This window comes from Ischnura elegans, chromosome 1, assembly GCF_921293095.1.
Source record: "Ischnura elegans chromosome 1, ioIscEleg1.1, whole genome shotgun sequence".
Taxonomy (NCBI): domain Eukaryota; kingdom Metazoa; phylum Arthropoda; class Insecta; order Odonata; family Coenagrionidae; genus Ischnura; species Ischnura elegans.
Genome location: NC_060246.1, coordinates 112314382 through 112340459, shown reverse-complemented (window position 1 = coordinate 112340459; position 26078 = coordinate 112314382). Strand labels below are relative to the sequence as shown.

At 40.0% G+C, this 26078-nt stretch overlaps 1 protein-coding gene across 1 annotated transcript in view; it reads right to left on the bottom strand.

Annotated features, from left to right (window-relative positions):
• LOC124168207 overlaps positions 1–25166 on the bottom strand; it is a 235138-nt gene extending 209972 nt beyond the window's left edge. Inside the window, exon 1 of the mRNA XM_046546342.1 lies at positions 25071–25166. Within this exon, the coding sequence (XP_046402298.1) occupies positions 25071–25139 (69 nt within the window). The 5' untranslated portion in view covers positions 25140–25166. The remainder of the gene's footprint in view (positions 1–25070) is intronic.
• Between the last annotated feature and the right edge of the window lie 912 nt (positions 25167–26078).

Below are 26078 nucleotides of genomic sequence, written 5' to 3'. Positions count from 1 at the left end.
ATAAAATACGCTCTGCATGTGTAGTTAATAACATTTTGCATTTGTAAATATGTACTAACCATCTGCATGAACGTTCTGGTATGCTTAACTCATGCATGAATCACTTTACGCTAACTTGTCGGTTTTCTACTACTAACAAGTATATTTATTAGCACGGTGGTGTGTTCGCATCCTTAGCACTCTCCTAGTTTCTGATCTGGCCGCGTGTCGCTGTCCTGAGTGCTTGGCCTGCGTCCTCCGAACGAGCGCGTTTTTGATTCAGGCTATATGGTCTGCAACCACCTCGTGCCACACACACGGTGATAGCTTGCACGGTAACTCGTACACGCAGATGTAGCATTACTAGCATAAATTTTGCTCGACAGCCCTAATTATAGCTGATTTCTCCATGGAATTCGGATCACATAGCCGATAAAAAAAAAATGCCGACTGTAGAATCCTGCATTGTAATAGCCACGGTTGATACATTGGTATTCAGGGAGCTAAAGAATATGTCAACCCAATCGCAATGCGGTGGGTGCGGCGGCTATTTGCTGTTAATACTAAACGGACAGAGAAATAGCCTCCAGTAAGCTTTAATGTTTTCTATAAACGGCCCAGAGGGATAGCTAATATTTCTCTGAATTTTTGACTATATTTTTCGTTATTTAATTTCTATAAACTAGCCTAAAGATGCGCGGATCAGTTTCGGCACACGGATTCCGCCATCCCGCCTCCAAAATGCGCTGTTTCCCCTCAACAATCGAGGAAGGGGTCTCGTTCTCTTCCTCCGCCCCTACTTGCAATGCACCTTTGCTCCGATCTCGCAGCACCATCAGCACAGCCCATTTTTCCTTTCATCAAGCGATCCTTCCCTCACCTTTTTTTCCTCATTACGATTGGATAGAGGGGGACTGGGACCAGGCCATCCCTATATATTCAACCCTGATGAAATGATTGAAGTTACATAAAACGTTTGAGACACAATGTTGGCGAAAATACCTGTCGCAGAGAGGATAGGTTACACTTTAAGCGAGTGCCAACCTGGGCACCGGTCCATATGTAAACTGATCCCCAACCCCACCGCCCTTCCATCACAGATTTGCGTGTGCGGTCCAATGGGTCCTCGCTTTCGCCGCGACACTCTTTAAAATAGATTACGTGGCCCGGAGTGCACGCCGGGATGTCCCCGGGCGCCTGGCGCCTCGCCGATGAGGCTGATTGAGGGATAAGATTGCTCCGAGCGGTTTCTAAGGGTGCTAACAAGACGCCGGAGAAGCATTGGCTATGCGGAGCCGTGGGCTAGGAGCCAAAGGAGCTGACGAGAACATCTATTCTCGAGTTGAAAGGCGACAGGAAATATGATGCAGTAGCTCACGCTGCTAGACAGTACCTGCGGAAGTAAATCGGGACGCAAACCAAAAAGTAATGAGACTCTTAAGCACTGCATCAAAAAGGGTGACTTTCATCTACATCAAGACAACCCTCTCTAAAAGGCGATACGCGGGGTGAGTCACAATTACAACGCCATAGAAAAAAAACAAAACTATAGAACCCACGCCTCAGTTCTGCCTTGTCAACATTTTATTAATTAGAAAAGAAGATCGATTTGCGTTAAAAAAATAGTGATCACAAATAGAAGTATTTATGGCGAAGATTTCCATCTAGCAGGTAAGTACTAAAGTTGGATCGCAATAAAATGATTTATATCCGAGCCATGGGTTACCAAAGTTGCTGCTTCGCACGAACTTATTCGAAAAGTGGCACTTTATTTCACTAGCACAAGTATTAAAGTTTAGGCAAAAAGATCGCCGAAGTGGGCAAGTTGAATAATAAGATAATTATCAATTATATAATTCACCAAGGGCGGTATTTCAGAGCCTTACTCATGAGTATTAATCCCGACTCAATCTCTACTCGGTTGCCACGTTGTTATTACGAGACCTCACTCGATCCCCAGGTCACTTAGACTATACCCCACCGTTGATAAGTCGAGTCTCAACTCAATATGAGTTGCATAGTTCCACAATATCCGCCGCCGTTCCCTAGCATTTTTGAAATGAAATACTTCTCATAAACTTACTTCCATATGTGATACTGCAAACTAGTAATGCCATTTTTGATGAGCCAAAGATCAAGAATGACAAGAGGTTAATTAAATGATCTACTTTAATTTGAAATTTACCACGATTACTCTTGCACAACGGAGTACAGTTTTAGTTATTTCTTAATATACAAAATCCAACTCAAGCTCAACTTGAGTCTGAGATTTGAACCGTGGAGATGAAGTGTGGACTCCACCGAGTCCTCTCTGCAATTAAAATTAATGAAAGTCTTGACGCCGTATGATCACAATGAAGACAACAGAATATACTGACATGACGAAGCCCCAGACCCTGGCCCCCTGGGTGGGAATCTCATACGCTTCCACTACCCCACCTGACCCGTCTGCTGAGAGGGGCGATATTTTGGAATTATATACGGCTTGTGAAAAGTAGCGCATGAAAATTAATTAATTACAACTAAACTACGGCCCATTCAACGCAACTACTACTAGTTCAGAGATGTGTTCACCATTCCGAAGGCCATAAAAAAATACGGCAATGAGAAAGGCGGAGCAAGGTACGTGGTCTCCCCTTGTGAGTCAAGTTCTGGAATACGGTTCTATTCAGTGTTTATATCGAGACCACCCGTGCGGGCGTTTCCCCAGGAGTTTCTGCGATTCTCCGATGCCACGTGAAAACCTCTCAATGAACCTCTCAACAGGGTGCAACCAGCAGAGACCGCGGACAACAAGTGTGGGGTTGCCGAATGCCGGTCATGGGTCGCTGCCGCTCTGGACGCGAGGTCACCGCATCCGCGTGCTGTTCCGCTATTCTCGAAACAAAGCGTGACCAAAGGGTGGGAGAGGGCGTAACGGCAAAAATACCATCTGTTCGACATCACTCCTAAACCATCGTGTTATGTACATTCGAGACTAATCTCCCAGGTTTTCCAATATTTTGCAATAGGGTAGTTTCCTTCATCAAAGAAAACGAAAGGCATTGATTGGGATTCGTTACCCGCCATTAGTGCATTCATTATATACAAATTATTTGGTTTTAGAAATCCCAGTTTAGACGAATGGCAATGGTCAATTTTAACCTCAATTGAAAAAGGCCAGATTGGCGCCCATGCGATGTCACTCCACGTGACGTCACAGGGACCTAGTTTATATACGAGTAGATAGCAGTTTTACATCGTCTGAGATTACCAATGCATGCATGAGTCACAGAGCTCAGGGAAATATCTCTTAATAATCACCTATTAAAATTGCCTATCGGAAAGTTTCCTTCGTTTGATAGGGTATTAATAATCCTTATTTAAGCCATGCGCTATCTGCTAGCAGGATACTCTGCTCACTGCTAGCAGCCTGCATAGCAGCGGCGCGCATATCATCGCCCCAAGGTAACCTCACTCGGCGGATGCGGGCTTCTCCCAGCATTCATACTTAGCCGTCGCGTTTTCGCGCGCTTGAAAATTTTCACTTTTCATTGTCTTAATCGCAAAATATAGATATCGTCATTTAAAAATCTAAGAGCATGAAATGAATACTCCAGGAGTAATGATCTTTCGATTTAGGCAATAAAAAATAATAGGAAACCACCCTATTCAATATTAACTCTTACCAAGTTAACAATTTGAAAGTTTATGAATTCATCACTTGAGGGATAAATTAGGATGAAATCACCTAAAAAAACATGATTTCAAAATGTAAATATAGGATCATTTCCGGGTTTAAAACAACACGTATTGCACATAGTATACAATCAGGGTATCACGGTAAATACAATAGGCTAAACATTTCCGAGATGCATGCACCTATATATATATTATAGTAAATGTTCCAATAATAATATTTTAATGAGTTATAGTAAAATTCTTGGCCTTATCCTCGAAATTTCCATGCCGAACAAAATGCAATGACTCTTCCAGATTTACCTCTTCAGTAGACATGTGACTTTTTTTTAGTTTTTCGGGATAATTGGTAACTTTTTTCCGTTAGAATTCTCTCAATATATCCTCAAATAACAGGGTTCCCACTCAATCTAAATAACAAAATTCACGGTTTTTTTCCAGGTTTTCACGGTCCAAATGTCTTCAAATTCACGGTTTGTAGATAAACCATTTTAAGCAAAAATATTGATCACATAAAAATCATCGGCCACACGTTAACTACAAATTTAAGAAAAAAAGACAGACACCGTGAATCCAAACGCAGAAATGAAAGTGCTATCTCTCCTGACGTCACATGTCGTTTGCAAAATTCCGGCTAAAGGTTGTGCGCGGGAAAATAGAGGGACCAGGGTGCCAGGGATGTTAAGAAGTGTCTGAATTTTCGCAAGTGTTAACCACTTGTGTACGGATGGCGAGAACTCTCGCCATTTTTTTCCCGAGCGTTTCGGACGGATGACGTAGATTCGCGTCTACTTAAACAAGTTTAATTCATGATATAGATTTTTGGGCGTACGATTTCAGTTGTTGCTCGTTACTTATTATGAATGGACGTATCGTTATGTTTGATAAGGTGAAGTAATATTTTAAACATTAGCGTCTGCGTGCTCGAGGCGAGTTGTTGGCACGGATATGGCAAAATAACTAATATTATTTTAGATCCAAGGCTAGTTCCCTCTTGAAGCCAAATATGGAGTCGAAAAATCGCTGAGGTAGGTATTCATTGTTCCTGTAAACTAGAAAAGATCTTAACAGATTTCAAAACGGTTTGAGACCTAGTAATTCTTTTGATTGGTGACTTTTTAACCATGTTTAAACCAAGGGCAGTTCTCCCAAATTGGCACACATTTTCAATCTCAACTCTTATACCCAGGGACGTCGTTACTGTATACTTAAATACCGCGGTACGCAACGTGTTAATGACTACCAGTTACCAGCCTCCCTGCTTCGGTACTGGCTTAAGGTCAATGTGTCATCATGACACACGGACCAATATTTTGCGCTTCAAATATACGTGTCCAGATAAATTCGTGGCCATTTCTGCGCGTGACTGACCTTGAAATATGATCGAAATATCCATTTTTCTTCTAATATGTCAATCGTAGTCGTACGATAGTAAAATCAAGACTTGAGAGATTTTTAAGGCTTTAGGGAGAAATTCACGGCTTTTTCCAGGTTTTTTCACGATATGCGAAATTCACGGCTTATTCACGGTTTAAAGGTTTTCAAGGTTGAGTGGGAACCCTGAATAAACAATAAAGCAACACTGGAGCAATAAAAGGTCGCGAACGAAATCTGAATGAATTTATTTGCCACTTGCTCCATTCTCTCTTCTGCACTCTCAAGGAGGGGCAAAGATCGAAACTGTAACTGATGTCAAATTTACGTCACTGGTGTTACGATCTCCGGTTTTATTCATGGCGGACATAGAAAAAAATTCGATTTTGCGAGCATAAAATATACTTTGATGATAATTTATTTAAAATTATTTTATATCGCGTATTAGAAACTCTTATAACAAGCAAAATTCCATTAAAATATTATATCATGATAGAATAATAATTTTAGACGTTTTACAATTCTACGAATTAAAAACCTTATGTCCTCATCAATCGTTGGGAGGCTTTTGGTCATCACTGATGGAGGAAAGGGAGTACATAGTTGTTTCACAGCACTCACCTTACACAGCACAAAAACTCTTCAAAGCCTAAGTGCTCCATGGGTCTCAAGCCCACTATCACCAATAACAACTTTCGGGCGCAAATATAGGAAGAAATGGTGGAAGGTTGGATACGGAAAGGAAGGAAACTTGAACACTGTAGACAGCTTAACTTCAATGAAACCTGAAATTTCTAAAACAAATATTTTTCTCGGTGGGGCGCGGAAGTATTCGCCCGCCAATACGAAGGAAGCGGATTCGAGACCCGATAGGGTAAGTTATCTCTATCCAAGGCATGGGTGTTCGTGCTCTTAGAGTAATTATTTATTGGAATCCTCAATTATAAGACCATTGCGAGTTATTTTCAGGATATGTGACAAGAAATTAACAAAATATTTTTTTATCTATGTCCAAAAGGGTACTGGACGAGGAAACTTAGGGAAACACTGTTCTTGACGACAGTACTGTCTACTGCAAAAGGAAGTTTCACACTTTCTAACACACACGTCTATATCGATAATACTCATAGGCATTTCCTACAAGGAGAGAATGTTTCCAGTTGTGCAATGATATCAAGAAAGTTTACACGAACAACCAATCTTTCACAACGCGCACGATTCGAGGCCACGCCAAAACATATTATAAGCAGCGGGGTGACGAAAATGAATTTCCATTGCATTTTCAATGAGATTTGATGATATCATGCGGAGCAAACACTTTCTCATCCGAATTCAGATCATTATGGAAACAATATGAGTCGCTTTCGTTTGCACTGAGGCGTTGAAGAATGAGTAAAAGCGACTTCTAAAATAATAATGGAATTCAGTCACTGGTAACGAAATTACGGGAGCGCTTCCGCTTTCATAAAAAGAAACTTCAAATAAACGCAAGACTTGAGCATCGAAAGCACACTCGCTGTTTCCAAAAAAAATACGGATAGCGACGATAAACGTAGCAAAAAAATGGAATACGAAGAGAAGAGATTTAGTAGAGTGAGCAAAATTAGTAAATTGATGGGTAAAAAGAATTTTTACCATTCAAGACAGACGTAATTGTTTCGCTACTTCATACATTTCAAACACCTAAATTACGCGAAAGTGCAGAAAGGGCAGTATTACCTAAATATAATAAACAAATCACTCTTCTTATTCTCCTCCCTCGCTAAATTACAAGAAGAGCGAAAGAGGCAGTCATTTACATGAAATAACACGTGATATCTGAGTGTTTTTGTTGGTGTTGTAATTTCTCGTTGTACTTTATTATTTAACCACTCTTTACAAATCCAACGTAAATGGTTTTCTAGACTATTTTTTGATTTCATGCAAATAAATAAATAACCTCTGCTAGGATATATTACCATTACAAAATCAAGATAGCCAAATGGCCAAAAACAAAAATCAATAAAAACTCTTCAACGGATGCAACAGCACACACAAGGCTGAACGGGAGATCAGAAAAAGTTAGGCAACGCAGGAAATATTTTACGACCTCCGCTCCTCACACCACTGAGTTTCAAGAATAAATTTCTCTTCCAAAAAACTTTTTTTCTCCGGAAAGAAAATATCAATAGAGGAGTGAAGAAAGAGGAAGAGCGTATACTCTGAAATATTTATCGGCCCATCAAATCCTTTGGGTATTACTCACGTAAATACGAAAGACTAAATTCATCCATGAAGGCCTTCGATTCCACTGATCTAAGATAAGAAGGCGGATCGTTCCCAAAAGAAAAGTCGTATTTCGCCTTTTTCTAAGACGTATTACTCCTTTGAAACTTATGCTTTCATCTACAAAATGACCGAGTGCATACAGAATTTGTCAACATCTACCTGTTTCTTAAATATAAAAAAAAACGGAGAAAATACTGAGTTAAAATTTTGTAATTAGGAATAGAGGAAAATAAAGCTTAAGGTCTATTCAATATGCCCTGAAATTTCACGATGATAGCTTTAGTTTTAATGGAACAATCAGCCACCGAGAAGTTTGGTGGAGCGAGAGGATTGCATCCTCAATGTTGCCACCGATATTCCTCATGGATTCCGAAAAAAAGTGGCGACAGGAACAGCATGGGCGGAAGAAAACCAAGATTGAGAACCAGTATTCTCGAATAATCAGCTCATCTAATTAATAAGGTGGTTTTATAGTTTTATTTCCATCAAAAATATTTAAGTGCATGAAATACCTGATTTTTATTGCAAGAAAAGTGGCCAAAGTTTTTAAATACAGTCTCATCTCTAATGTCAATGAGACTAGAGTCATTTTTATAGTCATATACTTAGTCTTGAAAGTTTCCATCGGACGGTTACAAAAACTACATGTACTGAAAGGAAAACTAATACATGAGAACTAAATGAACCTCATATCGAAAGGGCACTATTGGAAATAGTTAAAATTAGAAAAGCAACACTCATCAGACACTCCCCCATGCACAATAACTTCCTCAAAAAATATTACGGAGGGAAAAATTGTGAAACAGCTATTTTTTACATTCTTTCGGTTTTTCTCTATACCTGATCCTCCCTTTCAGTATGGCTGGATGGGGCACATTGTATAGCTCGCGAATGTAATTAAAACTATCTGCATTGGCACGAATTAAAAAAAAAGAAGAATTATCCTGTTTCATATGAGGTAGGTTGATGGAGATTTTTCAGAGTTTCCTCTATTATAACTACGGCACATACTAAATAAATAGTTAGCAGCCTTGAAAATATATCGACCCTAATAAAGTAGAACTGATAGAATGAACCCACTAGAAGAAGCAATGATCAGGGTAGGTCATCAATTCTTCCACCAAAATTAAGCTCTCATTCCAAACACAGCTTCATCGAAACAACCGCCAGAATAGTTTACGCTCCGATCGCATTCTCAAAGGCGCAGGGAAATACACGTGTAAGATCACTGGCCACCACTGAGTGAACTGAATGATAGAAAAATTTCCCCGCGCCAAATTAGATCACGCTCCGCAGTTTGAACGGTTAGCATTAATATTCATGTAGATCTCAAGGCATGGTTCAGCTCCCGTTTAGATTCGCGCGCCAAGGCGGAAATACAGAGACCTTTTCGTTGCCAAGACGACCTCTCTAACCTTCGTCTTTCTGCTATAAATGGAGGACGGAAAATGGCGTATGCATCTTTTACGATGCACGTCAACGTGATTGCCTCGAAAAATTAGACAAAAATGAGTTTTCCCTGTAATTTTTTTTTTACATTTTCACCATGAACTAGGCAGGAGAGGGCAAACGTTTTCGCAATTGAGGCCACTTTGGGTACTCGTGCGATACGTGCGTTATTCCCACGCCAGGGTACCCACTATTCACATAAAAATTAGGGGTCGCCAATGTAGATTTCAGAAATATAAGGCGCTCTTACCGAGGTAAGAGCATCATTTATTTCTCCTCCGCGTTCATGGTTCAGTGATAAAAAGTTAAAAATTTCAGAAAAAACTGAATCATAAATAATAAACACAGAATTTGCCTAGAATTTGAAGGATAGCGTTAATTATTTAAGTTTCTAAGTATGTGCAGTATATTCGGGTATTTCATTTCAATCATAATCTCATTCCTTGAAAATAATCTTCAAATATACATATGTCACGCTAGATGGTCGAGTAGGTAGACACGGAACATCAGACTGGAAATGATGTAACATATAAAGGCAATATTAATTTTAAAAATGATAATAAATGCCATGTTTCCAATATTTTTTAACAATAAGGACATGAAAAAATGATCAGACATTATCACTATATTTTGTTCAAGACTCTAATCCAATAACGAGCTCAGCTATTGCGGAAAAGACATAGCATGCAATCGATTCGAAATCAAGTATAAGTTTCAACTGTAGTAAAAAGGTATTTAAAAGTCCCGCTTCAATAAAAATGCAAAACTGAAAAACGAATTCCAACAATCTCAAGGTAATTTTAAGCTAAGATTTCAATCGTTGGATCAGCAAAATTATTAGACACTTTTCAATTGTATTCAACACAATAAATTTAAAGGTACTCAACACATTTGTTCCACTTCTCAGAGATGAATCATAATGGTAGAGCACGAGTTTATGCTTCATAAACATTCTTTCCAGTAGGTCATAATCGTATGTATAGATATAAGTACTGTATCTTAACCTTCTATACGTAGAAAAAACTTTATATAAATATTTAAATCTCGTGTATTACAACACAAACATTTATTCGGTATGATTCAGAATATTTGTGGAAATGGCATAATTTTATTTATTTCATTGATACGATCATAAAGGAGTTCCACAAGGTACAAGATCATGATTCTTTGTAAGATAAATGAATAACCAACGCAGTTACAATTCAGTGGAAAATAAATTCTCTGATAAATTCCCAACAAATAACTTCAGCTCCCGCAAGCAGATTGAAATTCAGAGAGCAGGAAGAAGGTCTGTGAAAACTAAAGTAAAGATATCGTACATAAAGTATTTTTGCTCATCAAATTAATTGAAAACTTATAAAACTAAGACGAAATGGGAAGAAATCTATACAATAGAAGGACGATAAATTGACCTTCGCCTGCACCCAATTTTTCCCTGATAGCAAAATGATTTTCTCTGTTTTCCATGACGGGTTTCCAATTTCCTCACGAACACCTGTTTTCACAGGCTTACAACATCTTACATCATGATGCATCACGATTTTATTCTAAAAAATCCACATCAACTCGAATACGTGGCATAAGTAAGATGTGGGACTGGAAATAAGAGATCCGTGAACTAAATAAAATACAAGGGAAAGCTTCGCGATTCGTCAATAACTGCCACGAATCGTTACACAGGTTTTACATGAATAGCATTAGAGGCTTAGGGCCGCTAGAAAATCGGATGATACGCGCTTGTCTTAGATTATTTGAGCAATTAAGAACAAACATGACTCAGAGCGACAAGGAGAACATCACCTTCGAACCTCACTATATTTGCAGGTCCAATAGAAACGACAAAATTAAATATTTTTTGTCGAATGGATATGTATAGGAATTCGTTTTTCCCAGACAATTAAGATCTTAGGCAATGCCAGGTGGACCTAATGCAGTCAACGCGTACCTGTTTTTGGCTGGGTCCTTACACCCACACAACTATCGAGGTAGCTTGGGGGTAGGTAGAATATGGGTGAATTATCCCTTCAATTCGTCGAGTAAGCGTTAGTGGACATGTGAATATTTCACTCCATTGCACGATAGAAGTGAAGAGGAAAATGTGATTAAAAAATAAGATTCACAATGTAAAGTGGAGTGTTATACGGAGGTGCCTAAATCTAACCATAATTTTTCCCCGGCTAAGTAGAAATTCGATTTTTTCCTGATTAAATAGCATTTTTTTTAAAGAGCAATTTTCAATCATGGAAACACCTCAAAAGGTCTCAAGGGTGCGAAGAAACAGCTACTCTATAGGAAAACAAATCGCTCTTAATACGTTCATCGGTCACTTCCGTGACTAAGCCCCCATCATAAGCTTTATTTACTCCGATTTCTGGTTTTGAGTTTCCTCTACAGGGATATGTATGCCGTTTTCCTCTTTGCCTAGGATAATAAAGCGGCTTTCGGGGTAGTATGAAGTGTAGGACTTACACCAATGTTTATTCACTATTTAAGGTATGATAAAAACTAGTTCTAGCCTGATAACAACCACAGAACTCGGCAGGCATAATCTCCGGTCGGAATCTAAACACGCGCCAGCTCCCACACCATTTACGTCGTCCTCTTTAAGTTGAGCGAGCTCAGCCTCATTCGATTCTCTGCACCCGCCCTCGAGCACATCACTATTTCAGTTTCCGGCGCCACCATTTCTCTCTCCATCTCTCCCCCTTGGTGAGACGTTAATTTCCTCTAGTAAATGCAATGCCTTCCACCACGCCTTTATGGTGATAAATTCCGCATAAAATGGGCAAAATTATTATTAACGCCGGGCCAGGAAACGAGCGATGGACATGAACACAGAGCTAACCTCACGGAATCTTTGGTTTTAAGATAAAAATTACTTACATTAACAAAAATAAAAAAGGGGTTATCCATAAATAGAAAAGCTGCTAGAGTGATTTTATTATATCATCTCTAATAACAGAAAATGGCGAAAAAATTAACTTGTATACTCCACACCAGAAAAACCTTTCGCGACGTTTCGATTGCATATCAATCATTTTCCAGTTGAAATTCAACAATAAATTTTTATTGTAGCAACAAGCAAATATTTTGACAACAGTCGCCATTAACAGGGTTATGTTTAACTTGTTATAGATATCCTAGGACTTATGAATTTTGGCGGAATACTATAAATCATCAATCCCAATTATTAAAATGGAAGATATCACGTTAAAATGCTACCCTAATGATCAAAATTAATCGTAGTGCTTAAATATTTAAAAAATAAGCGTTCTAGATAGGGTGTCTTACCTCTTTCGCTCGACTTGTTGTTGAAACATAGGCCATCAAATTACTGCAACAAGCAAACTAGCTAGCTAGGTAATTGGCTGGCGAAGTGATTTCAAGGGAATTTACGAGATAACAACGTTATGCCTCCAATAAAGACAATCAAATGAAAAATGAGAGAGCAATATGACATTGAACGTCTTAGACGGTGAAAGTGATATCCTCTAGCACAGAACCTTCCCAGGCGGTGCATAAAGATGAATAATTAAGCTAACCGACTAATTGGCTACAGAAAATATTTGCGAAGAAAGTAAATTAAAATGCAGAATGAAGTTGGAACAAAAATACCTTCGAAAAGAGTTTTTCGATTGTCTAAGGCGATTGTCAACGGGTAGTGTTACTCTTAGTCTAGCCCACAAAAAGAAACATTGAACAGGGTAAGTAATTAATTCTTTCCCCTAAATTTAAGTGTCATACCAAACACGGCTCCATCACTATAACAACCAGAATTTCAATTCGCATTAGGATATTCTGTTTTCGGACCAATTCATAGAGATGAAGGGGCGTGATTCGATTCCCGACGAGGATGATCGCTCTTTCTCTCAAACATTCGAACGTATTTCCTCATTCGCACATCGGTGGCCTTTGGTCCTCTTACAGGAAGCAGAATCGTCCATCTCTCTTTCTCTGGCGGAGGCGGCAGAGTTGGTTTTCCGGGGGCTAAAATACACACAGACTATGGACAGGGTCCAAGGGATGGGCTAATAATAGAGCTCCGCACGAAGGGATCCATGCGATGATTTCTCCGTTTGCCGCAGGGCCGTCCCACTGCCGGGGGTGAGAGCGGAACGGACTTCGGGGGAGATGGGGCCCGCCGCGATTTGTGTCACCCCCGGCGAAGGGACATTATTATTTATTAGCACTCCAAGTGCCACCGAAATTTGGAGGTACCAGTGAAAAGTGCCAACATAAATTTAAGAATTTTGTAGGACTTCGTCAAAAAGTAAAATATGAAGTTACTATATTAGTTATCAGTAAAATGTTTCTTTTATTACACTAAAAAGGGATTATTTGTTAGTTATAATGTTTAATACTTTGGATGAGGGTTTAAAAAAATGCATTATCTCACTATGGTTTAAAATCCAGTCTACCCTCCCTATCGGCCCGTGGCACTAACTGGGTAAAAGTATTCTACCGATTAATATAGATTTGCATGGAGCATCTTGCCGATCATCCCGGTCCGTCTCCCCGACCAACTGAGTTCCCTCTTCCATTCACAATAAGACCCACTCCCTTTCATTTTATCTCAACATTCTATCCTCCATCTCCTCCCACTATTACCCAACATTTTACCCTCTGACATTGTTTTCAACATCCCCTTTCCGCTCAGTACTCACCCCATCCAAACCCTCTGTCTCCTTCGTATCTCATCTAAAAGCTGCCTCTCCTCACTCACCATCTCCAGCACTTCATCGCTCCTCGTCGTCCTCCTCTCCGCCCGCTTAAAACTTCTCCATTCATCTCCCACCCCTCATTTGGAACGCTTTTAAGTCTTTTCTCGTTCACCTTCTCAAGTGCTTCCGCACCGTGAAGCGCTACACTCCTCATAAGACTCTTTACTGGCCTTTTCCTTAAATTCTTACATAACGATCCCCTCACCAGCTCTTCCTCCTCATGAACGCCTTCTTCGCAAACTCAATTCTCTTCCACACCGCTGAATCTTTCTTCCTCTGGTGTGCTGCCCAAATGGCTGACTTTCTCTACCCGATCAAGCTAGAAGAGGGAAATGATTGAATTTTGGTTTCAGAAGATTATACGCACCAATTTATGTATATAGGGACTAGCTACGGTGATAACTTTACGGAGGCACCCGCGATCTCGAACTGTGCGAAAAATCAAAAGACAACAAATCATTCTCCATCAATCAATCAACCCTGTCAAGGCGAATTATTTTTTCCAAGTGGAATTTTCGCAAAATCATCAGCACCTTTGTTACTATGCCATCATGCATTGAAACGAAAGGTAGTAGCACTTCTCCACGATAATTAAAAGCGTAGGACGCGTTACGGCTCACACAGCAAAACTTAAGAAACGACCTAATAGGAAGATCTACTTGCTTTTTCACAAATAAGCGGTCGAGAGCGATAAAAAACAATGAGCAGAAATGTAACAACGTTTAGTAACAGCTTTTAAGATTACGAGCATGCCAAAAGCCTGGAAAAAAAAGTTATTTTAAGAATACCGGGACTAGCCACGGTGATATCTTTACGGAGTCACCCGCAATGCACAAATTGCGAGAAAAATCCACAGAGAAAAAAATCATTCGCCTTGACCAGGATTCAAACCCGGATCCCCCGATTTCCGGTCGAGTACTTTAGCCAGTTAAGCTACCATAGTGTCATTCTTCCCAGTGGAAATTCGAGGACTAGAAAAAAGCAAAAATAGGAATCTTGGCGAGAAGGATATCCGCTGAGTGGGGTGCACAACACCTCTCTTTGAAGAAACAAGAAATCGATCATATTAGAAGACTTGAAGGGCAAAAACGACACCTCAACACGAGGGAAAAAAAGAAGACATCAGCGATTTGGGAATCACTGCTCAGCACGGTTTCTTTCTTTTAAACTTTCTTTAATATTTCTCGGGTTCCCATTTTCAACCTCCGAAAATATGTTTTGGCGAGTAGAAATGATATGCCAAAAAGTCGGGTCGATTTTTTTGCATTTAAATCAAGATCACGAAATCAAGTAAAATTTCATTTTTTTCAAATCGGCCAATGCGAAAAATTTTTAAGGGTAAAACAGAAAATTTGTGCCCTCAAGATATAAAATTCCCTCCGTTGTATTTCCAGAAGTATTTGTAAAGGAGCAATTTAAAAGAATAATCCAAACTACTTCTCGATTTTCTCTTGTAATCACTAATAACTGTAGTGAGAAGAAAATGAAGAGTTTACCATTCAGGAGCTCGTGATGTGAACAGATTATCTGCGAAATGGTTAATCTTGTCGATTTTTCGCTTCGAATAGCTCGAGAAGCAGGCGACAGATGGGAAAACGGAAAAAAAACGGTACCCTTTAGTTTACAGCTTTTATCATAATCGTCATGTGAATAAACAAAATCGGTAAACGAGTCCGTTCAACCCCTGGTACAATAAAGCGTATAAAAGGTGTACAATCGAGAGGCGGCAGAGGGTTCTTTGACCGTTTACGCTCGCATGAGGAACGAGGACGGCATTTTTAACGACGCCACCACCTCACTTAGTTCCAGCTGAGCTGTTGCGGCCGCCGATGCTCATCTTCTTCTTCTCGAACCGAACAACAAGAGAAGTCGAGCTCCACTTCCTCAACACGCTACACGCCTTCCACCCACCCCCCTCTCCTTTCACCTGGGCTTGAACCTCTTGGGCGTGACGCCGAGCGAGGCGCCAACCGTCACAGGCGCTTAGTATCGGAAAAAAGAGTAGAGGATACACACACAATGAGCGAGCTGGGGAGTCGTCGGGGTGAGTAATTAATTTCGTTTCGTGGAGGTAGGTGGGGGAAACTTTCTAGATGATTCAAATATGAATTATGACACCAAACCGTCCGGTTCTTCTTCTTTTTTTGGTTGAAAGGCGGACGTCCTAAGATATCATTGTTTTCCGAGAGACGATCTCTCAACTACGTTGGCGTTTTGTTTTTTCGCGTTGGCAAGTGGCCTTTCTCAAAATACGTCACAAGTTCTGTCACACAACCTACCCGAACACCGAATCAGGGAAATAGATTGGAGAACATGGAGATTTAAAAATTTATTCTTACCGGGAACAATAAAGAAAGAGAATTCATCGCGATACAAACATGGTATTGTTATACAGTTCAAACCTGGTTACATTTTTACTTACTATAACCTACTGAATAATATGCCCAGTAGTAACTAATGATCAACATGTGGGTCCATTTCTTGTACGACCTAAGATTGTGATGGATGTCCATCTTGTCCAAGTTAATATTGTACGTTGCCAAGCGATACGCGTACATACTTAGTGAAAGTTAACCCCTGCCAGGTAATTACAATTTGGGTAGCTACTATACATTTCTGAGAGCATGATTGAGAGAAATTCTCACTCCCTGTCAAAGACCACGAAAGTGACTCGCAGAAGAGAGGTGGCTCGCAGTGCATCATATATTTAATTGTAGATGTTCTCCCTCGGGAAATTGAGCCAACGAGGTACTGAACAACGCACTTGGTTTATGTACACATATTAGTCAATCTACAAAATACATATGCCACAGTTTTGGTATATTTTAAGTTTGGTAATCAAATCCAGCAAACAAAAGTAGTTAGCGATGACATTTCTGCAATTTACTGATGAGTAAACTCTAGCTTTTACCTAAAATAATTCAACGTTACTGAATTGCTTCACCTTTATGATCTCAGTAGAAGATTCTACATCATTTGTTTCCCTTTCGTTCACGTAGGCGATCGCGTCATCTCTATAATAACGATAGATAAATTTCTAAAAACCTAGATTTATTTTTTATCTTTCCCACAAAACTCGTTTTCTCCTTTCTCCTGTTAAATCGTCTTACGAAATTCGTTATACCAATTCGTTACACCTAAAATTTGGACTGAACCATATATTTTCTTATAAACCCGCCTCACAAAAATTAGGAGTTCGTTTCAGTCTTGTTTCCTTGTTTTCCTGTTTCAGCAACCACATAGAACTACTGGGTGAATTAGTGACTTGTAGAGTATAATTTTAAGTTGTCAAGACAAATTTCGGGACCCCAGAATACCGTTCATAGAATAGAATGCTACCTTGGTTTTTGGATTCTTGCTTTTATTTATAATTCATTTAAAGCTTCTTCCAATATTATTCCCCTAAAACATTTACACTCGCTATCTCTTATACAGGTGTCATAATATATTTTTAACTCTGTCACATCCGATACATAATCATGCATTTAGTTTTAGATAGACCTACTTTCAGTCATATTTCTTGGCGCATGAATTACAATCTTAAGATCCTTCTGAGACTGTGACATTAATGTAGTATCATCTGCCCATATTCATAAAAAACATCACAATCAGAAACTACATGATCTTATGGGGGCAATACAGTAGTGGGATTTAAAAAAAAAACAGGAGCTTGGATTGGTCAGGACACGTGGAACGGATAAATAACAAAATATATCCTAAATTAGCAAATTATAAGGTACCATTTGAAAGATAACTACGAGGAAGACTGAAGAACAGGTAGTTGGATAATATAATAGAAGATCTACAACGAATGGAATCCCGGGACGATCATAGGGAAGTGGCCAGAGAAAGAGAAGAGTGGAGAGCTTTGGTTTTGACGCCGCGCGGTCCACAGGGCCTGATCACACAACACTGTCATGCATTATTTTCGTTGCCATAACATGTACAGAACGGTCTTCCGCTTCTGCTCGCAAGGAGGCTTGCTCGTCGTTTCTTTTCCCAAGCTACCTTAAAATCACAAGCACGAGTGGAACCTTAATTTCAAGATACTTAAAATTTTAACATGGGTCACTATTTAAATTATACAACAATTATTATAGCAGTTTATTAATGAAGCCGCAGGAAGAAAGTGACATGATAATCTTTGGGAGACAGAGACCAACCCTTTAAAGCACTTTGATGAGTTTCTTTAATTCATCCTCAGATTTTCAGGGAAGATGTTCGAAGAGGAGTTGATCGCATCGAGAGCGGAAGCACAAAGAGGATCGCTAACGGATGAAACGGGCCGTGGCGGGGGGAGTAGACAGGGGGGGAAGACAGGACGGAGGGGGGAGAGCATCTGGAGAAATGCAAAAACATCGCAGCGGCGTCAGCTACTCTGTTCCCCTTCCTTCCTCTCCCTATATATTGCACATCCTTAAGAAAGCCAATCGCACGCTGGGTCAGCTAAAAAAAGTGCTCCTATAGTTCTTCATAATTATTATTAATAAAATTAGTCCAACTCATATGCGGATCCAGGGGGGGGGGCACGGGGGCACGTGCCCCACCCCCAGACCCTTAAAATATATGCAAAATTTTTAATACGGCCCCATTGTCATTGCGTTTGTTTTCTATTACGAGGTATCCATCCCCCCCCAGAACAAAATTCTGGATATAGCCTTGCTTGTGCCCTTCCCCCAGAAATAAATTCTGGATCCGCCCCTGGTCCCAATCAGGCCGCATATTTACCCTCTGATTTCTGGCTTTTCCATCCGCCAAAGCACCGTTGTCCTCGTACTTTTTCTATTTTATGTTCCTATCCCTTTCTTTCCTTACCTGTGAATTTATTTGTACGTTTGAGCTTAAGGCGTCGTGTGAATGAATGAAGTAGCATTATTAAAATTACATATTTCTCATTTGTGTTTACGTATTGTTGTAAATATTGTGGGGGCACTTTGACAAGCCTTTGGTTTCGCAGGACGTCGATGATCAATGGCCTCAGCTTTCGGTCCGCGAACAGCCTGGACGTCCATAGCGCCCTTGTTTACAATTTATCCGAGTCGTCGAATCCATGAGGAAAACGATGGAGGTTTTTCAAAGGATTGGGAAGGGGAGTAATGGTGGATAATTACCTTGTTATTTTTGGAGATAGGTCAGAATTTTATTAAAAAATCAATCAATCCCCTCCTTTTGCATTTTTTTTCTTGGATCTCCTAGGCTACTTGCAAGTTTTGTGCATGATTTCTCTCTTTAGGAACGCGTATCACAAATAAATATTTAAAAAATCTAAATACAAAAAACAATTACCTTGAGATTCTTTTTCATACATGAACTGGTTACTAAAACTGTTTGAACCCTTCCTAAGCTTGAACTTTTAATGATGAACATCTGTTGATCGCCGCTGAACCCCAGTTCTAATTCCCCCGCCCGCACCGCAGAAGGCGAATAACACGTGCTTCCGCTTCAACCCGGCGAAGAACGCCGCCAATTGGTCGAGAGATGATGGCGAAGAGGTGGATGGGGGAGGGGATCGGAGGAGTGTGCCGCACGCGTGCAGCCACGGAGGCATGAACCGGAAGTGGAATGGGGAATGGGCGCGAACGAGACTCCATCAAGAATGAAAACTTTCAATGGACAACAATGAGGCGCGCGCAAAGAGTGACGGGCCGAGTCACAACAATGAACCCAAGGGAGGATCTTTCGCGGGGCACTTGTAGCCCACCCGCTGGTTCTTACCTCGAGTAGAGAATGCCCACGTTTGTAAAACAAAGGACTGCGGCGCATTCAACAAAATTACCTCACAATAAGCATACTACTAGTAATAGAGGAAGCAACGCTAATTTATGGCGGTAGATAGGTGACTGCGCGATTCAAAATAAATACTGCTTGTGTACATTATTGAATCAGGTTCATCCATTATAGAAAACATCCATCGAGGAAGTCATAAAGTACAATTAGGGCACCGAGGATGTAGAAAATATATTTCTAATGTTAAATACACCAAAGGATGAAGTTCGCCGTGAAAAAATATTTGACTTAGCCGTGATTCGAACCCGGATCTCCCGATTGCCGGTCAGGCGTGCTACCAGTTACACCACCAAGCCATCTTCTCAGAGCGAACTTCGGGATGGGTTTTACCGAACAAGATGTTGATTTCTAATGTTATTAAATTAACATTGTTACAGTAATTCCAGCCGACTGAAACGCCTTTTCCATACTAACGTGATTTGACTTTATTTTAGGCATTCATTTTCATAACTCAAAAAGTAATATGCTGACGTCCCTACATTTAATTTTGACCATGATTCTTACGAAATAGTGTGCGTAATATCAAGTTTGTGAGAAAAAGTTACGCATTTTCTAATAGAAATCAAAATTTTGCATCTACACAAACGAATACTGCCAAGCAAGGCCTGTGTGAAAACGCAGAATTTTAAAATACAATTTCCTGAAATTTTAAGGACGAAAACCTATGTAGTGCGGCCATTAAGACGAGTCAGTCGATAAAGTACACTGAAAATATTACATTTAAGGAATACATAAAAGGAATTTCCGTGAAAATTACAAATAAGTATACCCTATCACCAACCCTCAAACAGATTTTGATTGAATGTCAACAGTCAACTTTTTTCATGAATATATCATACAATATCATGACTTCCTTCATTCAAACGAGATCAAGCCTTAAAAAGTGCTGTCTGTGCTTTCTGTATTCCTAAAGAGAGGCCGATAATCCGATGAAAGCTCTACCTGGCCTTCCTCGAAATAGTTTCTCTCGCAGATTCAACTTAGTTGACACTTGGGTCAAATCTCTTTTGACATGGTACTAGAAAACGAAGAAGTTTCGAGTGTGATGAGCATGCTGTACTTTCATGGCATAAATATGTAACTTTCTAGTACATTTCAATTCATAAGGCCTTGAATTTTTTTAGAAAGTAACTTATCTAATCGATTTTAATATGTTAAAATAAAAGTGTACATTTTATTAAAGGTAATTGGACCATCACGATCACAGCATACGGATAAAAAGCTACACTGAATTCAGTGGCATATAGTCCCCGCGAAAGTTTCTTGGTTTCTATAAAAAAAATCTACTCTGGCTATTTGGGTGTTTTTTTATTTCCAAATAAAATAATATACCCATAATAAGTTGGACCATTTGATAAATAGACAACTTAATCTTCGGAGATTGAGCGATCTATTTCTAACAAAAGAAAAAAAAAATTGTAGGAGAAATTTCAGAACTGAATTATTATTATTATTATTAAAATTGTTACAAGTAGGCATTTAGCCTGGTGGTAACATGTACATTTGATGAAAAAAAACAATAGAAAACATTGAAAAAACAATAGAAAAATTGAAAAAACAATAGAAAACATTATACAAAGCCCTTGGTCCCTACTTCTTCAGCCGCTTTTTAAAACTATGTAAATATTTCGGGAAGGACTAAAATAGTTCTGCTGGTAGGTCGTTCCAGTCCCTTATGGTCCTATTCAAGAAGGAGAACTGCTTCGCATTTGTCCTTTGTGATCGGCACTTTATATTGAACTGGTGATCATTTTTTCCAACAAAGCTGGGTTTTGATATGCCCTTCCCAAATTCTTTCCATGCTTTTTTCCCAGTCATTATTTTAAACATGCCACATAGCCTGCTTCTTTTCCTCCTCTCTTGTAAACTCTCCCACCTCAGAACTCCGAGCATTTCTGAAACACTTTCCGTTTTTTTATGCTTTCCCAACACATACCTAGCAGCTTTTCTCTGCACCTTCTCCAATTTCTTGACCTCTCCTTTGAAATGAGGGTCCCAGACAAGAGATGCGTACTCTAATGTAGGTCGTACTAGGGTTGTATAGGCCATTTCTTTCGTGGCCCTGTTGCTTCCTCTGAGGTTTCTCATCACCCAGTGCAATACTTTAAAAGATGTTTTGATTGTGTGCTCTACGTTTAAACCCCATCATAAATTCTTAGATAAATGGACTCCTAAATATTTAAAGCTGTTAGATTCTGGAATTAAACTACCCGAAAATTCATAATTTCTATTTCCGCATTTTCTTCTTTTGCTGAAGTTAACATATTTGCATTTATTTGGATTTATTTCCATCCCGTTACTAGATACCCAATCCATTAATTTGTTTAAGTCATCCTGAAGAGTTTCCTGATCAATTTTATTTTCTATTTTCCTATAAATAATACAGTCATCCGCAAAAAGCCTTATATTAGAATTTATTTTTTCCGGGAGGTCATTTAGGTACACTAAAAACAATAAAGGTCCTAAGACCCTCGCTGTCTCTGAGCATTCATCCCCTACCTTAACTCTTTGCGTCCTGCCCTTGAGGAATTCATCGATCCACAAGATGACTCTTCCATCTATTTCCATTGGCAACTGCCTCATCTTAAGCATAAGCCGTTCGTGATCAACTTTATCAAAGGCCTTAGAAAAATCGACTATTACCGCGTCTAATTCTTTTCCCGCATGTATTAAGTGCGCAATTTCATGGCAAAACCCTAACAGTTGGGTTAACATTGCTTAGGCCTTATTCTACTATAATTATTAAAATCGTAAGCGATTGAGGTGGTATGTCTGGGGTGCTCATTGTCAAATGTCACATAGAACTAATTACTGTTAAATTAAAACAACAGCGAGGATTGCAACGAAACTATTCCAGTGAAAAGAAGTCAAATTGAAGAAATTTGAACTATAAGAATCTAGAACGGTTTTGAATGACCACATATCCGCTCTAATATCCATGAAAAGGCATTCAGAGAATTTTTCAACGTTTGCAATCTTCCTTTGTGAAAAAATGATGAATAAATAGAAAATCAGTTTTGTACATTCAACAATGGACTTTTATAATCGACCATTTTTACGACACTACACCAGTGTTATGTACTCATCAAGAGTACACGTCATTACCAAGGTATGATCTCCAGAAGTACACAAATCTGTCGATACCATGTTCGGGAATAAATTATCAACATAGAACGTTAAAAGTGTTTTCAATTTTCCTACTTCAGTCACATGATCACATGTTATGTAACTCCAGGTGAAACATACTCGAGGAGTTGAGGGGAAAGAGTTACATGAAGGTGAGCACCTTTAAATTGGAGATGGTGAGAGAGAGAGAGAAAGAGTAAAAGGTTTGTGGAAAGGTATCCATTAGTTGGAGACCGGAAGTCACGTGCCGCCCCCACCAACGGAAGTGAGGGAGAGGCCACGCCCACCGACCCCACGTCAATGCTCCGTCGCGTCGGTCAACACAAGCGACCCGAGCGGCAGATGAGAAACCCACTCTCACTTGTCCATAATAAAATATCCATCAGCAAGAGAGGAAAATCGAAAAGGAAACAAAACCGCTCTCCAAGCGACATGGACTTTGATTTTCTGCCTTCGATCATGTAAACCAAGGGTCCTCAACCCGTAACCCCCAGTACCGCATACAGCCCGCCGGATAATTTCTAACGGCCCCTAGATGCTAAAGAAAATATTGTATCGCACCGTGCCCGCGAAATTCAGCGGTTTGCAACTACAAAAAAATAAAGCCAAATATCGCCACACTCGAAAATAAACAATGTCAAAAATGGCATTGATTGATTGAAATTATTAATCAATAAAGATTATTGCTTTTTGAAATGATCTGTTTTAAATTTAATTGATGTGGTGGTAAAGATACGAGGAGATTTGTGGCCCTCCGGACGATGTGAATCGATTTTTGGCCCTTGCATTAATAAGGTTAAAGACCCCTGATGTAAACAGTAGATTCGTTGTTAGGGTCAACTATCAGCCCTAACATCAAAACGTTTTCATGAGGAGTCGGTTTCGCGAGCGCAACTTGAAACAAGAAGCACAAAACATCATGAACGGAGTCCTCAGATACTAAGATAATCAGCGTGAAGTCATTATTCGGGGTTGATATGTGGGGACTAACAGAATCAATGATGTAGAGTATGGAGGGACATACCGATTAAAGCAGACATTCGAAGATGGGAGCCGAAGAGTAAAACCAATGGAACGCGAAAGGAAAAAATACGCTCACTCGTAGAGTGATACCATACGTTTTACTTATTATTACTCCAGCCGGGGGGAGCCAAGTTCCATGAAATCGTGTTAATATGCCCCTCTCATCTGCTACGAACGCTCCTTTACGAATATTTAGTTCAGTTCCCTCATATCCAACAAACGGCAGTTCATTTTCCAGACGCTTAAGCATACCATCCACATTGATTCAAGAATATAATTACACCTAATGACCTAAGCAACATTGTTATCAATAGTTCAATGCGAGGTAAATTTCAGTTATAAAATACGGATGCCTTGAAATGAACATCTTAAATAATATGGAGTCCACATCATAATTCCCATATAATTGACGAATAGTTCTCTGATATAAAAAAATCCAAGAATAAATCCCATACACTCAGGATTTCAAAAATTTGTACACACACTGAAAATATTTTTAAGTAGGTGTCACCCAAAAGAATCTGAAAGGAAACATTTTCAAGAGGTAATATCGGCTTACGCGCATGGGGCTTAAATTGAAATGGCAAAAACCTAGATCACGTGATTTGACTGACTGAAAGCGACGATAGCACTTGTTTCCATGTTGCTTCGATATTTCGATAGAAAATTTCATTCCCATTTAATTAAATACTCGTGATAAAATAAAATGATGATTTTAAATGGGTTTTAATTACTTTGACTTGCTTTTTCCACATCTGTCATTGCAATAACGAAGGTAAGGAATTCAATGTTGGCCTCCACCTTTCAGCCACCTCGTGCGCTCTTATTTATATTTCCTCTGCTAGGCACGCAGCCGGGGTCTTCGGGAGCATCAGCCCCCCGAAATTTTTTCCCTTGCAGGAACTACCCGCAGAACATTTGCAGAGGACACCATAAACCCAGGGGCACTTATCCTCTTATACGCCAAGCTCCCTCCGAAGCAAACTGACCCCGTGCCCGACCTAAGGGAGGCAGCCGTATTCCCGATTACATGCATCCACCCCTCACCCCCTACATGCTTTGCTAGGCGCAGCTCCACCAAGTTCACCTGGACGTCTTAAGGCAGTAGGGAGTATGATTGTAGTATTTCATGGCGGATATTTGTAGTTGGCTGAGGAGTTAGCAATATCATGGTGAAAATGGATAAAAAGGTCCTGTTTTGTCCTATGAAGCACACTGGGGTGTGGAGCTGCAAAGAAACAGGACAAACTTTCCGGAGTGAAGACTAAAAGTTTGTTCAAGGTAAATAATGAAAGTAACTCGTGGTATTCAACGCTCACAGCATGGTAACACATTCGTTGGTGATGTTCGTTCTTATGCATCGACTGTTTTTCATTTATTGAGCAATAATTTTACTACAATCTACAGTTTAGCCATTGTAATTCCGTCGTTTATCCATCGGATACGAAGTTCACTGATTATAATCAGTTTCTGGCAGTAAAAATATTGCGAAACTCCGTAAGTTAACATTTGATTCGTCTTTTGGTAGCCTCACATTGACTGGTGGCGCCGCGGCGCGGCCGGCTTTAGCAGAGGTATCACGGCGAAGTGCGGAGTCTGCCATCTCCTGACTTTTTCATTCTTATGATTAGGCGGTTGATGGGTGATGGCTTTATTGACACTCACCTGGAATCCTTTGGGTGTTTTCCGGCAGCAGGCGCAGCATCCGACGAGTGCGGCTCCGCCGGCGGCCATGAGCGCGGCGGCGGCCAGCACGGAGGGTCCCAGCACCCCCGACAGCCACGCCCCCAGACCCCCCTCCTCCTCCTCCGCCGACCCGCCACCGCCCCACGACCCATGTTGCACTGAAAAGAGGACAAATGGAAATGGAGATGAGTACAGGACAAATAATACAGGTAACACTTAATATTGGTACTAGGGTAGTTTCCTTCATCTAAGAAAACGAATGACATTGATTGAGATTCGCTACCAACCATTTTAGTGTATTCATAATATAAAAATTATTTGGTTAAATAAATCTCAGTTTAGACGAATGTTAATGGTCAATTTTAACCTCATTTGAAAAAGGCTAGATAGGCGGTCATACGATTCCACTCCACATGACGTCAAAAGGACCTAGATGCTATACGAGTAGTCAGGAGTTTTACATCGTCTGAGATTACTAACGCATGCATGTGGCACAGAGCTCATAGGGAAACATCTCTTAATAATCACTTATTAAAATTACCTATGGTCGGAAAGTTTCCTTCGTTTGATAGAGAATTAATAATCCTTACTGGAGCCAAGCGCTACCTGCTTGCAGCCAGCATCGTATCGGCGCTCATAGCCTCGCACAAAGGTGGCCTCACACGGCGGCAGCCGGAACAAGAATGACGTTACAAAGGCTTTTCCCAGCATTCATACTTGGCCGTCGCGTTTTCGCGCGCTTGAAAATGTTCACCTTTCATTCAATCGCGAAAAATAGGTTTCGTCATTTAACAATCTAAAAGCGTGAAATACGTACTCCAGGAGTAATAATATTTCAATTCGGGGAATTAAAAAAATAGCAAACCACCCTATTGGAGATGTTGCATGCAATTTTGGGAAAATGAATATGCTTAAAAGGATGTATCACTCTCGCTCGAGCAGTCTGTTTTGTAGCTTATGATTTGTCAGGGCTTACGCTATCGTCTT